The 16,175-nt window shown below is 43.4% G+C and overlaps 1 protein-coding gene and 1 pseudogene across 2 annotated transcripts; one reads left to right on the top strand and one right to left on the bottom strand.

Annotated features, from left to right (window-relative positions):
* The first annotated feature begins 716 nt into the window (after positions 1-716).
* LOC139369430 (pseudouridylate synthase RPUSD4, mitochondrial-like) lies at positions 717-3,473 on the top strand (annotated as a pseudogene).
* Positions 3,474-3,704: 231 nt separating this feature from the next.
* LOC139370821 (transcriptional regulator QRICH1-like) lies at positions 3,705-15,428 on the bottom strand. Of its 2 annotated transcripts, none has more exons than XM_071110609.1 (12): positions 15,144-15,428; positions 13,771-14,046; positions 13,455-13,535; positions 13,143-13,247; positions 11,907-13,028; positions 11,202-11,361; positions 10,815-10,969; positions 8,531-8,645; positions 8,206-8,314; positions 7,057-7,217; positions 6,713-6,803; positions 3,705-6,543 (listed from the first exon to the last, which is right to left on the bottom strand). In XM_071110609.1, exons 2-12 carry the CDS (start codon positions 14,014-14,016, stop codon positions 6,354-6,356), a joined length of 2,535 nt encoding a protein of 844 aa, XP_070966710.1. In that variant the 5' UTR covers positions 14,017-14,046; positions 15,144-15,428; the 3' UTR covers positions 3,705-6,353. The 2 variants fall into 2 exon arrangements, with proteins under 2 accessions (XP_070966710.1, XP_070966711.1); XM_071110610.1 differs by having other exon boundaries at positions 13,143-13,241; positions 15,144-15,419.
* Between the last annotated feature and the right edge of the window lie 747 nt (positions 15,429-16,175).

Below are 16,175 nucleotides of genomic sequence, written 5' to 3'. Positions count from 1 at the left end.
GCTGCAGCATTTTTAACGTTGTAGATGCATTCACGTCTTTGTGCGAATCTGAAAAAAGGGAAGTCAATATACAGAATTTCCGGTGTGAAGAAATCAACCACCACTATGGCGCCATCCAGTGTTTTCAGCTTCAGACACAAACCGACATGTAGGCTAGTTGTCATAAACAACTACAGGACGGGAACGCTGACTTGTAATAATGATGTTATAAGCACATATCAAATGGTAATTCGCTCAGGGAGAACGAGCAATATTTGTCACATATCGAGGGGAGCACCAGCACCAGGGTCTGACTCTGACAAGAGACCGAATCTGAGAACCATCGATCTTCACGCAAAATTCGCTTGGAAAAACAGAAAGGAAAGGTGGGTCAGAAGAGACTCCCTTATCCTCGGTGTCATATGCTAGTCGACTAGTATTTTTTTTTTCAATTTAAAGTTTTATTAAGTTTTCTTGTTTTTCAATCAACCAACAAAACACATTCCACATTCACAGATGTGACAGGCATAAAAAGACAAGTATTTTTTTATGCATTACATTTTTTTTAACTAGGCAAGCCAGTTAAGAGCAAATTCTTATTTCCAATGACGGCCTACTCCAGCCAAACCCGGACGACGCTGGGACCATTGTGCGCCGCCCTATGGGGACTCCCAATCACGGCCGGATGTGATACAGCCTGGATTCGGTCTAGGTACTGTAGTGACGCCTCTTGCACGATGCAAGACCGCTGCGCCACTCGGGTGCCTGGTATGTGATTGCGGCAAGTGTCCCCACTGCCAAAAGAGGTTCATCGAGCTGCGACAGTTCACTCAGCAGCAGAGTAATATTCACCCCAACGTTCTGGCCAAGCACCTAAAAAGAGGTCTGATTCTCCCACACTCAGAGCTCGCTGTCATCAATAAGCCATATGGAGCTTCTGCTCAAGGTATTGGGTGTTGAGACAATGTATTTACATGCCTATTACATTATGGTACATAAGGCTTATATGGTCAAACACACATTCAAGGATTATATCATGAAAGAGATTGTTCATTTGAATGTCACTTGTAAAAAAAAATACACCCTAATACCCTGAAGTGTTTTCAAAAATCACTGTGATTTAAATCCAATAATCTTCCCCCTAAATGGGTCAAAGGAATATCATGGACATCTTCCAGTCCTTGCCAAGGTGATGGCTGGCATGAGGGCTGAGCCCCACTCCCAGCTGGAAGTCCGCCTTGGATTGGACAAGGAGACAACAGGGACACTCTTGCTGGCAAGGACTGATGAAACACCGGACTATGTACAAAACCTCCACAAAAAACTCCAAGTGGAGAGGAAATATTGGTGTGTGGATGTCTGTGTTTAGAGATTTAGTTTAAGATAAGGATCCAGGCAGCACATCATATGGCATAAGAGTTTTTGTAATGACCCTGCCGTTGACAACTAGCTCCCTAGTTCTTGGAGCAGTGGTGATGGGTCTGTCTGGCTCTGGACCCAAGGGTTTTTGAGCTCAATTCACACCTCAAATCTATTTTTGGGGTTGCATACACATAGCAGACGTTATTGCGGGTGTAGTGAAATGCTCGTGTTCCGTGCTCCGACAGGGCGGTAGTATCTAACAAGCAGTGATGTAGCATCTGAACCTCATGCTACTTCCTGGTTTCCTTACACTTTCAGTCATCTTCCTTTTCCCCTATTCCCCCATGCAGCATTTCTGCTGTGGCCTGTTCCCTCTGAGGGGATAATTTGACAACCCTCATAGAGAGAGAATTCCCCTGGGCTCATGCTCACTTCAAGGTAATGAACTGCTTTCAAACAATAAATCATAAGCTTCTTACCAAATGCTGGCAATGGCTGAAGTGTTCTAGTGACACATTGACAGTAGAGTGCACAACTCCTGTTATGTTTATATCGGTGGCTTTCAGCAGATACTGCAATGTCCTTCGGGTTTTGAAGTTAGCATCTGTTATAGATTCTATATTTGTACGTAATGTATTGTGTAATTGTATACACCTAACGACCCATAATCCCTCTCAGATAGGCCTGAGTCCTGTGTACAGGGTGAGTGTCGGTGGCGAGGGAGTGACTAACGTGCAAGCCAATCGGCAGGCCCAGGGGGCAGTGACCCAGTACGTGTCCTGGACAGCAGCAATGGCTGCAGCCTTGTGGAGCTCCAGCCCATCACAGGTAGCGACACTTCTGAAGAATTGAATCTGGTGTGGTTCCAAGTCATCTGTTTTTGCAGTCACCCTGCACATCCTAACTGATTGCTATATAACATGATTGCAAAAAAGATGACACGGAACCTGTCTTCATTTAGTGGGGGGAAATTCGGGTGTTTTTACAGACTAATATTTTCGACTCATTCAGTCAAAAGAACAAATCTTTTGACTCATTTTGTTCATTTGAGTCAGTAATGCTCAGAGAACACAGGACGCTTACCGGCGAATGATGAACTGAACATTCAAAATAGTAATGATTCTACAAGCCCTCTCGTTCACCATAAGGGGCTTATTGGAGCTTTCATTTGTGATTGTTTAAAGCACCCTTTTACAAGTCTCGATGTACATTTGTTGATTGCTAGACATACAAATGCGATTATGTCTCTGTACATTTGAAACGAGTCGTGGCCGCAACTCGACTAGATTGCGAGCGAGTCTTGGGGGAACGCATTTCTCGACTGCCTTGAGGGTAATAAGCATAATATTATTTGCGAACTGCAGCATCCCAAATTATTCATTCTCAAGTTCGAGTTTTTTGAGCAGAGGCTGTGTATGTTTTGGTTCTACAAAGCTGTGTAGAACTTGCGAGAATATATGATATATGCTGTCCGGAGCACGTTAACGGACGAGTGTGTATTAATCCTGCTGTAGAATTAATTGCGGCCAGCAGTTCAAACGACTTAAAACGAACGAGTCAAATCAGAAGAATTGTATCATAACTCTCGAGTCAGTAAAAAGTCCTTCAAAAATAACAGATCGTTCTTTAGTCTTCGTGTTGTTGAGGGGTCTGCTACACACTAATAGCTCACATTAACCTAGGTCATAGAAGACACGATGCTCCTTTTAACAGTAGCACCATTTTTGAACAACCTTGTGAACCAGCGTAGCAACCTGTTCACTGTGTCTCTTGCCTCATCTATCCATCTCCTGCTCATAGGGGTGAGGATCCACACCCCAGCATACGCTCTGGGGTGTCATATCCTTGGGGACCACAAAAACTTCCACCTTAAGTAAACACCACTTCACAATATAGATGCATTACAACAAAGTGTTGCCTAAGCTTTAAACCTCTTTGGTACCAGTCAAGTTAACTGTACTGGCATGCAATGATGGACTTTGTTTCTTTTTACTTCAGAAATTGCTGGATGGTTTGTTACCGAGCCTGGGATTGAAACAAAGCAAGGCACGTCGCCGCCTTCCCTAACCCTGCACGCACGTCAGCTGACACTGCCAATGATATCACTGTGTCCTGCCCCCTGCTGAAGTACTTCACCACCAGCACCCTGCGACGACTGCATTCCAGATAAGAGGATGAATGGTGCATCAGCGGCTCCTCTGCAGAGCAGACAGGATTCAGAAGATTCTCTTAAAATCAGAAATACGGAGCGGCATCACTTCAAGTGACCTTTGACCTAATGGTTGTCCCAAGTTCCAAGAGCTAAGGCCTGACTGAAATTCTTAAAAAGCCACACACACACTCATTCACAGTACAAAGGCACGTTTGGGGGAAAAAAACAGACTTTCTTATTTAGCCTCCAACACCACTAGAATATCAATACATACAGGAGATCATAAATGCCAATAAAAATACATGTAAAAAAAAAAAAAAAAAAAGCAGAGCAGAGTTCCCATTAAATGTCTGTTGGTGTGTAATCCACTCTGCTCTTGGCTCCTGTCCTGTCTGGAACCTGAGAGCTTAGAGGACAAGAGGCACAGGAGGGTCCCTGTGAGGGCTAACATGTTAAATGTGGTACATTTCCATATACACTCCCCTACGTATTTATTTGGACAGTGAAGCTAAAATATGTACATTTGGCCCTATACTCTAGCATCTTGGATGACATCAAATGTTATGAGGCGACAGTACAGAATGCCACCTTTTATTTGAAGGTATTTTCATACGTGATTACAAACTTGTGGATGCATTTGCAGTTTGGTTGTGTTTCGGATTATATTTTGTCCAATATGAATGGTGAATAATGTATTGTGTCATTTTGGAGTCACCTTTTATTGTAAGTAAGAATAAAATATGTTTGTTAACACTACATTATTGTGGATGCTACCATGATTATGGACAATCATGAATTAATCCTGAATAATGAGTGAACGATGCTCCTCAACAACAACAAAAATGCTAACCTCTTATTGGTCATGTTGAGAGGTTCAAATGTCTTGGGGGTATGATCTTTGTGCCTAAACCTTCTCACTCATTATCCACAATTCATTCATGATTATCCAGAATTATGGTAGCAGCCACATTCATGTAGAAGTGTTCGGAAACTTTATCTTATTTACAATAAAAGTGACTCCAAAATATCACAATACATTTACCATTCATTTCTATCTACAACAATCTGAAAACACAACCAAAACAAACCGCAAAAGCATCCAAGAAGTTTGTCGTCACTTGTAGTCATTGCATGCTAGGAATGCGACCAAATACTACAATTTTGATTACTTTAATACTACAAGTGAATTTGTCACTTTCAAAAATGGGGGGACTAGATACATGTTTTACTGTTTAGAAATTAAAGCACTATGTATGAAAATACACTCCAATGAAACATTTCATCTCAAATCCAAAATGCTGGAATACAGAGCCAAATGAATCATTTTTGGTTTTTAGCATCATTATCCAACTAAATACTTAGGGGAGTGTACAGTGCCTTCAGAAAGTATTCACACCTCTTGACTTCTTCCACATGGTAACAATCTGAATTTAAAATTATTACATTGAGATTTGTCACTGGCCTACACACACAGACACACACACACAAAATGTCAAAGTGTAATTATGTTTTTATAAACTTTTACAAATTTAAAAAGCAGAAATATCATGAGTCAATAAGTATTCAACCCATTTGTTATGGCTTACCAAAAAGACAGTGAATGTTCCCGAATGTCCGAGTTACAGTTTGGACTTAAATCTACGGCAAGACCTGAAAATGGCTGTCCAGCAATTTGACAGAGCTGGAATGATTTTGAAAAGTACAATGGGCGAATGTTGCACAATCCAGGTGTGGAAAGCTCTTAAAGACTTAAAGCCAAATTACGCTTGATCCAAAAATGTGGTCAGAGGGTTTGTATGGAGGGTGTGATGCTAAGGCGGAGTCTCCTGAAGTGTGCAGAGGCCAAATCAAGCTCCGTACCGCATCGCTACGCGCCTCTCAAAATGTTTTAACAATGCGGAGGGCTCCGCATTGACATGACTGATTTGACGGTAGGTGGGGGCGAGAGGTCCTGTATAAACACAAACTCACTTCCTTGACAACAGCTCAGCGAAGCGCAAAAAGTATGTTTGTTCTGACTTCTGCGGAGGCCGCATCGCAGTAAATGCTGTATGGCTTGACCACGCAGCGCCTTTTACCCAGAAAGACCCTCAGCTGTAATCACTGCCAAAGGTGCCTAGAAAAAGTATTGACTCGGGTGTGAATACTTATGTAAATGAGATATTTCTGTATTTAATTTTCAATAAATGTGCAAACATTTCTAAAGACATGTTTCCACTTTGTCATTATGGGGTATTGTGTGTAGAAGGGTGAGATTAAAAATAAACTTTTTCATTCAGGCTGTAACAAAATGTGGACTAAGTCAAGGGGTACGAATACTTTCTGAAGTCACTATGTGTATAATATATTTATATGACTGAATATATATCCGATATTTCACCATCCATTTCTGACCATTTCATCTTTATTGGGGGCTGCAACAGCCTACAGGAGTACATGATGAGCTCTGATTTAGTGACTTTGTCAAAATCCATCTCACTCGTCTCGTCAGTCCAGGAAACAATTCTATGGTGAAGTGAGGTGGGGGGTTAGGTGAAGTGGTGGCTTACGTACACGTGTGACCATCCCCAAAAAGATAACAGCATTGAGGGTGACATAACTGCCATTGAACTGCCATTAGATGAATAAACGCAGGAGTCTATTCCTTAAAAAAAGGCCCATAAGTCCACTCTGTAAACACTATCGATCGCTCCCCCACTCCTATGGTTGGCAGGTGTGATGGGTTGAGACTGAGGCCACTGGAGGTCCTTAGAGTTAGTTACTGAGTGAAGGAGGTACCACAAAGAGGAACGCTTGAGAGAGAGGAAGGCTGATTTCGGGGGTTAGTGTGTCCATTTCAGTTCCTCCTCCCCTCCCCTGCTCAGTGCATGCTGGCCGACGACATGGCGATGGCCTCCTGGATCTCCCGCACCATGATGATGCGCGTGAGCATGTGCTCCACCTGCTCACTCGTGATTGGCTGAGTGGAGTACCATATGGGACTGTTGGGCGCCACGACGGGCTCTGGCGTCAGGTAGTACGCGTCGTTACGCCCCTTAGCACTCTGGGGACTGAGCGAGACGGGAGGGTTAGACGTTGATTGGGTCATTAGAAATGCATCAAAGAGCTCCTGTTAAAGTTGATGTTCTGGTGTGTATTTAACACCATGGAAAACGTCACCCTGTGCAAGGGCATCCTCTTAGCGACTAGATATGTCGGGGGGGGGGGGTCATTACTCACCATTTGAAGAGGTAAAAATCATACAGCTTAATTGGGCATCGCAGAGGGTTCTCAGGATCCTCAGCCTGCTCCTCATACATGTCATCGGTCACTGCAAAGTTCAAACATCACAGAGGTCAGAGGTGATCATCAGCAAGTAGTGATGGGGATTATGGACCTCATAATGTTGACAAACTTAGATCGGTCAGAGAGGCGCAAAGAATTTGCCCCAAAGGGAAAGTTTTGAATCTATGGAACACATAGCTGACCAATACCAGTTAGTCGGTGACTGGGAAAATGGAGATCCAGTCTAAAATATATAAAGCTTAATTTGTATTTATTATGAACTCTAAAGATGACTTCACCTTTCTGCCCTGCATGGTGTGTTCCTAAGGGCCCATGGCCCTTCAGATAGCGGATACTGGTGCTCTTATCCTTTGGGTTGGACGGGTTCTTCTTCGTGTGCCTCAGCACTTTGGAGAAGGCCACCTTCATGTGCTGCTCTACCGTTGTTAGACGGAAATACCTACAGGAGAGAAACGTTTAACACAAAAACACACACACGCAACAGACAAAACCCGGCATTCACACACATCAGCTACCCTGCATCCATCAAAACAACAGCAAATAGGCCTGATCACATGAATGCTACAAAGGATTACAATTATATTGTGACTTAGCAAGTACAAGGGTCGTTCCATTTCATTTCAATCGCACCACCTTGGATTTGAACTAAACGTTCTATGTGTATTTTCCCATGGCAGAAGTGGTCAGAAAGTAACTTTTTGGACTTGAATGCCAAAACATTTCGGAGATGGAGGAACTCAAAGTCGAGCCATTTTGCATACCACACCATGACACATCCATGTCTTCATCACTGGAAAAGATAAACGGTTGAGTTGAATATAATTTTAAAGTTTACAAACAACTTACTATTTTATAATTTCTTGCATAAAATGTTGGATAAATATTTTTAAAATTAACATTAAAATTAAAAAATATAGATTATTTAAAAAAAACAATGCATCTCCAATTAACAGACATACACAAAACATGACAGCCACCCTGTATTCAAGAGCATGCCGTGTTTCAACAGTAGGCGGGCACAACAAACACTTCAGATGATGTAAAACAGAATCTAAAATTACAACATATGCATATACATTTTATTTAAATTTCAGAAACAAGAAAATATTTTGACAACCGTGTGTCTGTAAGCTTTTAAATTATATCAAAGTTAACCGTTTATCTTTTCCAGTGATGAAGACATGTCTCGTAGCAAGGTGGGGTATGCAAAATGGGTCAACGTCGAGCATTAATGATTTGGCATTCAGGTCCAAAAAGTTACTTTGAGCACTTGGGACAAATATGCATGGAAGGTTTCGTTCAAATCAAAAGGGGTGCGGTCAAAAAGCGATTGAAATCTAATGGAATGACCCACAAGTCTATTGGGTGAACAGGAGACATTAGTACAATGAGTATGAAATAAGAATCATGTGTCCAGTATGACTCACTTAGTGTTGAAGAACATGAGTGTTGTGAGCAGCGTGGCTGGTGAGTGGGCACCCAGCTGTTTACACTCCCACAGCATCTCCTCTGTCACATGACTGGGAATGATGTACCCTGGGAGGAGAGAGCAGAGTGGCCAATCACCATACATTCTCCTCTCAAGAGACAGCAAGCAGCCCAAAACACAGAAATGTACTCAGGTATGGAAGTCACAAAAACAGACTTGCTTTTATTTTTTTTACACCGTTTTGACCCTTAGGTCTTTAGCGGTTTCTTCCCCATACTCTCTCTTGAATTTACACCCGGAAACAGAAACTGATTGTATCTTACCTAGTGGATGGATGACAGGCCTCCACTCGTCCAGGGCTTTGTGTAACCACTGGGAGAAGCGTGTGTAGTACTGGTCAGAGAAGATATCATCCACCCGTCCGTTTTCAAAGAGGTACTGCCAGCAGAAAATAGAGAACGGCATTAACAACCTCAGTCAACTGTAATAGACTTCAGTCAGTATCTTGTATTGTGTGTGCGCGCAGTGGTGTAAAGTACTTGAGTAAAACCACCTTAAGGTACTACATAAGTTGTTTTTTGGTGTATCTGTACTTTACTATTTAGATTTTTGACAACTTTTACTTTACTACATTACTGAAGAAAATAATGATACTTTTTACTCCATACATTCTCCCGACACCCAAAAGTACTCGTTACATTTTGAATGCTATGCAGGACAGGAAAATGGTCCAATTCACTCACTTCAAGAGAACAACCCAGGTCATCCCTACTGCCTCTGATCATGTGGATTCACTCAACACAAATGCTTTGCTTGTGAATGATGTCTGAGCGTTGGAGTGTGCCCCTGGCTGTCAGTAAATATTTATTAAAAAATAAATAAATATTTTTTTTTTTAAAGGGGCCATCTGGTTTGCTTAATATAAGGAATGTGAAATGATGTATCTTCTTATGGCTGGGGGCAGTATTGAGTAGCTTGGATGAATAAGGTGCCCAGAGTAAACTGCCTGCTACTCAGGCCCAGTTGCTAATATATGCATATTATTAGTATATTTGGATAGAAAACACTCTGAAGTTTCTAAAATGGTTTGAATGATGTCTGTGAGTATAACAGAACTCATATGGCAGGTGAAAACCTGAGAAAAAAATCCAACCAGGAAGTGGGAAATCTGAGGTTTGTAGTTTTTCAAGTCATTGCCTATCGAATATACAGTGTCTATGGGGTCATATTGCACTTCCTAATACTTCAACTAGATGTCAACTGTCTTTAGAACCTTGTTTGAGGCTTCTACTGTGAAGGAGGGGGGAATGAGAGCTGATTGAGTCAGGGGTCTGGCAGAGTGCCATGAGCTCATTCAGGCGCGCTCCCATGAGAGCGACCTGCGTTCCATTGCAATTCTAAAGACAAAGGAATTCTCTGGTTGAAACATGATTGAAGATTTACGTTAAAAACATCCTAAAGATTGATTCTATACATCATTTGACATGTTTCTACAAACTGTAATGGAATTTTTTTACTTTTCGTCTGGCCTGGATTTGTAAACTCAAGGCGCGAACAAAAAGGAGGTATTTGGACATAAATTATGGACTTTATCAAACATTTATTGTGGAACTGGGATTCCTGGGAGTGCATTCTGATGAAGATCATCAAAGGTAGGTGAATATTTATAATGCTATTTCTGACTTCTGTTGACTCCACAACATGGCGGATATCTGTATGGCTTGTTTTTGTGTCTGAGCGCCGTACTCAGATTATTGCATGGTGTGCTTTTTCTTTAAAGTTTTTTTGAAATCTGACACATTGGTTGCATTAAGGAGAAGTTTATCTAAAGTTCCATGCATAACACTTGTATTTTCAACATTTTTTATGAGTATTTCTGTAAATTGATGTGGCTCTCTGCAAAATCACTGGATGTTTTGGAAGCAAAACATTACTGTACGTAACGCGCCAATTTAAACTGAGATTTTTGGATATAAATTTGAACTTTATCGAACAAAACATACATGTATTGTGTAACATAAAGTCCTATGAGTGTCATCTGATGAAGATCATCAAAGGTTAGTGATTAATTTTCTCTATTTCTGCTTTTTGGGACTCCTCTCTTTGGCTGGAAAAATGGCTGTGTTTTTCTGTGACTAGGTACTGACCTAACATAATCGTATGGTGTACTTTCCTTGTAAAGCCTTTTTGAAATCGGACACGGTGGTGGGATTAACAACAAGTTTATCTTTAAAATGGTGTAAAATACTTGTATGTTTGAGGAATTTTAATTATGAGATTTCTGTTGTTTTGAATTTGGCGCCCTGCACTTTCACTGGCTGTTGTCATATCGATCCCGTTAGCGGGATCTAAGCCATAAAAGGATTATACGTACTTTTGATACTTAAGTACATTTAAAACCAAATACTAATTTTCCATTAAGGTATATTTACTTTACTCAAATATGACAATTGGGTACTTTTGCCCACAACTGTCTGTCTGTGTGTGTGTGTGTGTGTGTGTGTGTGTGTGTGTGTGTGTGTATTGAGGATGTCAGTGAAAATGCATCCTTTCTGTACGGATATGTGAATTCCATTGAGAGGGTGTGTGTAGTAGTGGTACGTGTACCTTCTGTATACACAGGAAGATGTAGTAGAGGGCATCAGGCTCAAACTGTTCTCCTTCCAACCCCCGGGCCTCTTGGGTCATAAGGGCCAGAGCCACGTTGAGCTCAGCCACCGCACTCGACACCAGGTCCTCCTGGAAGCGCAGTGCCTGACGACCTGCACAGAGAGACACAGGGAGAGAAAAAGGTCAGATGAATATGGTCATTTAGATGACGTTTTTATCCAAACTCCAACTAAGAGAACTGCCAATATTCAGAGTGGAATTTATTCAGTATTCGGGAATCAAACCAACAAGACAGACAGGAAGGAGAGGATAAAAGAGATAAGTAAACATACTTGGAGAGAGCGGTTTAATGAGTGAGTGGGAGTCTGTATTGTGTTGACTCACGTCCGATGGGCGCCAGCTTGTTCTGCTCTTCCTTGTCCAGCTCTGTGTTCTTGCGCTGGACCCAGAGGCGCCACACGTCCATGCCCTCCTCAGGCTTCAGGGAGACAGGCAGCAGCAGCTCCTGGGGGGCCTCCACCTGTGACTCTGACTCCACATGACCCTGCAGGGGGACACACAGGAAGTTAAAATGTTAACACGCACACCACCATGCGTCTTCGATTTGTGGTTTACCCTGTGAGTTGACTTCATTGTAGAAAATAAATTCCACACACAAAATTACTGGATATTTCTACACAAACACTTTAAAAAAAAATGTAAAAACTAGGCAAGTCAGTTAAGAACAAATTATTATTTACAATGACGGCCTAACCCGGCCAAACCCGGGCCAATTGTACGCCGCACTATGGGACTCCCAATCACGGCTGGATGTGACGCAGACTGGATTTGAACCAGTGACTGCAGTGATTTGCACTGAGATGCAGTGCCTTAGACCGCTGCGCCACTCGGGACATTAAACTAGTGACATGGAGATTTGCTTCCAAAACACCACAATAGGCTAAAGTGTTACACTAGTCAAGCCAATCATCCCCTTCTTAACTGGGTGAGACTACAGCCTAAATGTATGTAATTGTTGTGGAAAACCTTGGAATCGGAGTCAAAGACAAAGTCAAGGTCTAACCCAGGTAATGTAAGTCCTGTTCTGACCTGTAGGTGGAGCTGTTGCTCTTGGTGTTCCTGCTGCTGCTGGGGGTCCCAGATGTGGAGCTGCTGCGTGGCGTTGTAAGCCCCTCCCACCGTCTGCACCACCACAGGGCCGTGGATGTTCCCGTTCATGAACTGCGCCGGGAAAAGCGTCTGCACCACTTCGTCGTTTGTCGTCGTCTCGGAGACTGACACCGTGGTGCCCGACTGGACGGACCCAGTCCCCGACGACGAGGAGTGGGCCACCCTATTGTCCTTGTTGTCGTGGTGACCAGAGGAGGACACCTGCATTGTGTTGTAAGCCTCCTGGGGGATGGCGATGTGATGCACGCCCCCCTGCTGCCCCCCGGAGTACACAGGGATGGTCCAGGTCTCCCCGGCAGGGCCTGTGATGGTACCTGTGGTGCTGTACAGGTGGGTGCTGTCCACAGTAAGCAGGTCGGGCCGGAGGGACAGGAACTGCTGTTGCTGCCCCTGCCCCTGGGGGAGGGCCAGGACCACCTGCTGGCCCTGTTGGCCCTGAGGGAGGGAGTACGACACCTGGATGGGGACGTCCACCTTGCGCTTCTTGGCAGGTTGGAGGACGCTGGTACCCGCCCTCCTCTCTGCCTCCCGGGGAGAGCCCTGCTGTTGCTGAGGAGACATGGCCTCCACTGTCTGGAACTGGATCTGCTGCCCACCCTGTAGTTGAATATGTTGACCACCTGGTAGCTGAATGTGCTGGATTTGTTGCCCGCCTTGTAGCTGGATTTGTTGCCCCCCTTGAAGTTGGATGTGTTGACCCCCTTGAAGTTGGATGTGCTGACCCCCTTGAAGTTGGATCTGCTGACCCCCTTGAAGTTGGATCTGCTGACCCCCTTGAAGTTGGATCTGCTGACCCCCTTGAAGTTGGATCTGCTGACCCCCTTGAAGTTGGATCTGCTGACCCCCTTGAAGTTGGATCTGCTGACCCCCTTGAAGTTGGATCTGTTGGCCACCCTGTAAGTCCCCTTGAAGCTGGATGTGTTGGCCTCCTTGGAGCTGAATTTGCTGACCCCCTTGTAGTTGAATATGCTGGATTTGTTGACCGCTTTGTAGTCTAATCTGTTGACCTCCTGACACTGCTGCCACCAACTGGGCCTGGATCTGAAAGCCACAGAACAAATACCTGAGCCTGGTGTATACAAAACCAATTGCCTGGTTAGTAAAGGACATGGGGTGAGTGTGTGTACTCAATAATGCGGAGTGCTACGTGTGTACCTGCTGGTGCTGCTCCTCTGTGAGCTCTCCTTGCTGGACCAGCTGTGCTGCTGTGGGGATGCCCTGGAGGTCCACCGTCTGGCCCTGCTGTCCCTGGATCTGCACCTGACCACAGATGTGAGGAGAATAAACACAGTGCATCATACACTTCTGTCACATCCACCATGCGTTACATGCCACATGGCTGAGGGTGTGTATCCGGCTACTGCATTTTCAACTGATCCTTTTGGTTATAGGCCCTGGATGTCGATAAGAAGGCCATTCAGTCCAGTCTGGAAAATAATTGAGTGGGAATACAAGTACAGGCCTCACCTGTACTTGTATCTGCTGCTCAGACCCCTGGTGCACACCAGCAGCCATCTGGGGTGAGATCTGTGCAGAGTTCACCTGCACCTGTTCATCCACAGGAGAAAATCAATCAATCACAGAGCAAAAGTGACAATGATAGCAGCAATAAGATAGGTAGTACCAATGTTGAAGTATGAGTTGGGCTTTACTCTCAATTTAGTAAAGTGATCTGTTCTTCAAAGTATATAGACTAGATGAGGGTAATGGGCACAAACGCAGCCTGAGGTGTATTCAAAAGAACTGAACTACTGGAGGAACCACATAAGGTCTCTCCTCTTACCGGACAGGCCAGCTCCAGCAGCGAGCCAGCCACCTCAGTGCTGTCTGTGTAGACACAGTTGCCCCCCTGCTGGTACACCATGGTGGTGGTGTCACCGTCCTGCTGGCTGAACTCCTGCAGTGCCTCGGGGCCCTTGTTGGCCAGAGACTCCAGGAACTCCTTCATACGGTGCTGGGGCACACTGCGGGCCTTCTGACGCACGTACTCGTCAAACGAGACTACACCGCTCTCTACGGGCTCGTTCATGACAAGTCACTATGCCCTCCACGGCACCTTCTGAGGAAGGAGGGGACATAAGATGCGTTCAAGACAACTGGGAACTAAGAAAAAAACTAGGTAAAATCATGAGGTCTGTGATCTTCAGGTTGGAAAGAGTTCCCGACTTGGAATTCCAAGTTGGATGACCCTTCAAAAGATTTTCCCAGTTGGAGCTTGTTTTTCTCTGAGTGCCCAGTTGTTTTGAATGCAGCAATTGTTTACACACCTATACAGCATCACTGCTCAGGACTGCATGTCATTTAACTCTGGTATCATTTAAGACTACAGCCCCTGTCATCAGTACAGCCTAACATCTCAAAGTCTAGTATACATTTAATGGCCAAGCTACCTAACTGTTTGCATTAGAGGGGAAGGTGAAGCGAGATGGGGCCAAAGCGCACAAGCAAACCCCTTTCCTTGATGAACTTTGAACCAATTATTACGCCATCTGATCACCTGGCACTATGTTCTGAACACTGTCCCAAAAAAGCAATATGCTGTTGTGGTCAATGACGTGTACGTCATTGGTTGTGGTATACAGTATCTGTCTATGAAATAAATATGATCGTTATTATTACTATGATGTAATGATTAGCTAGCTAGTTACATGTACTACTGGGGCAGTGTAAAGAGCCATCAGCCTCTATCATTTGCCATATATCACATGATTACTTTTGCTTATGTTTTTTGTCTATTTCTAGCTGCAAAGTTCAGCTAGCTACAATAATCCCACAATCTGAATAAAGTTAACATTTCAACAACGAATAAATTGTCTTTGAGTGATATATATACGTGCAACTTGTGCTATGTATTCTATAATAGCTAGCTAGCAAGTTGCTAACGTTAGCTGGCTAACTAGCTACCAGTGCATCTTCCCATGCTACCTTAAATAAAACCAAAACCCCTCCGTTCCGCCAAGACACGGCGTTCAAAAATAAAACGCGATAAACTCCAAGTAAATTGCGCTCCAAATGACATTTGTAAAGTCTTAATTTTATAGCGATGGAATACATTTCAAGAATTATGAATTTAAACAGCTAGCTAGCCAACTAAACAATATCATAACGTTAGCTTGCTAGCTTGCTACGTCGTGTGAGTATTTAAGCGATATTTACCCTGCTTTCGATGAGAACAATATGGGGGTAATCCACACAAATTTGTCTCGCTCACAGTTTCTCCAGCAGAATTCTGAGCGTTTGGCGATAATATTTGTCTAACTATTCAGAGGGAAGTATTTCATCAATACAGAGAGAATTATGGAAGTAGGCCCGATGGAACAACGTGAATCCCCGGACTTCTGTGACACTCAACCGCCGCATCAGACAGAGCGAGTAGGTCGCGACGCTCATTCGGCTACACCGCAAATTCCCAACTTGCAAAGGCTAGGTAACGACACATTTCATATTTACGGGAACGAGCATCGCGTGCCCCCGAGACAGTACATTGGTGACACAGCAGGCAACTATTTTCTTATTGCACGACATACATTATTTGATAGTAATTATGAATAGGGTGTAAAATTAGATAAATAAGATCATGTCAACATACACTTACAGAGGAAACTGTGTGTGTGTGTGTGGTAATGCATCCAAATGATACATAATTGACTGTAGTAGTGCCGCTGTACCCATGCTGTGTAATGTTAGCCAAGCAATAGCCAAGTACAATAGGAAAAAAACCTACACGTCCCTTGTCTATCACGAATATTAAATACAATTATATTTGAACTCGGTTTACTCCGCTGATTATTTGTGGGGTTGGTAAAATATCCACAGCCAAGTATTACTAAACCAACTTTAAAACTCGGGTCTCTGAAAAGTAGGATAAATAAAACAAAAAATTTCGACCCACTGAAGGACCAACCACAAAGACAACCAGAAAAGTAAGTTCAAATGTAATTTGCTTCAGAATGTATAGCAATAATTGGTATCACAGTCTGATTTATTACGCAACATTGAACATTGGCCCAACATTCTGTTCTTTCTATCATTCTGCTCTAAAGTCTCTTATCTTTATTATTTATTCCCTCTGTACAGTCAATGAGTTGTGTTGAGACCTTGTGACAATGCACTTTAAATAAAGTTTGACATTACTTGTAACTATTCAAGCGAATTTATTTATCTGCACTTCTGTAAGTTTGAACACAT

The sequence above is a fragment of the Oncorhynchus clarkii genome, chromosome 17, assembly GCF_045791955.1.
Source record: "Oncorhynchus clarkii lewisi isolate Uvic-CL-2024 chromosome 17, UVic_Ocla_1.0, whole genome shotgun sequence".
NCBI classification, from domain to species: domain Eukaryota; kingdom Metazoa; phylum Chordata; class Actinopteri; order Salmoniformes; family Salmonidae; genus Oncorhynchus; species Oncorhynchus clarkii.
This window is presented reverse-complemented; position numbering and strand designations above follow the sequence as displayed.

Bases quoted from the DNA above. Each gene is read 5' to 3' on its own strand.
- LOC139370821 (XM_071110609.1), bottom strand. From the start codon at position 14,016: ATGAACGAGCCCGTAGAGAGCGGTGTAGTCTCGTTTGACGAGTACGTG. The intron at 13,248-13,454 runs GTGAGGCCTGTA...ATCTGTGGTCAG, and splicing joins AGCAGCAGATACAAGTACAG to GTGCAGATCCAGGGACAGCA. The intron at 7,218-8,205 runs GTGAGTCATACT...TCTCTCCTGTAG, and splicing joins CTCATGTTCTTCAACACTAA to GTATTTCCGTCTAACAACGG.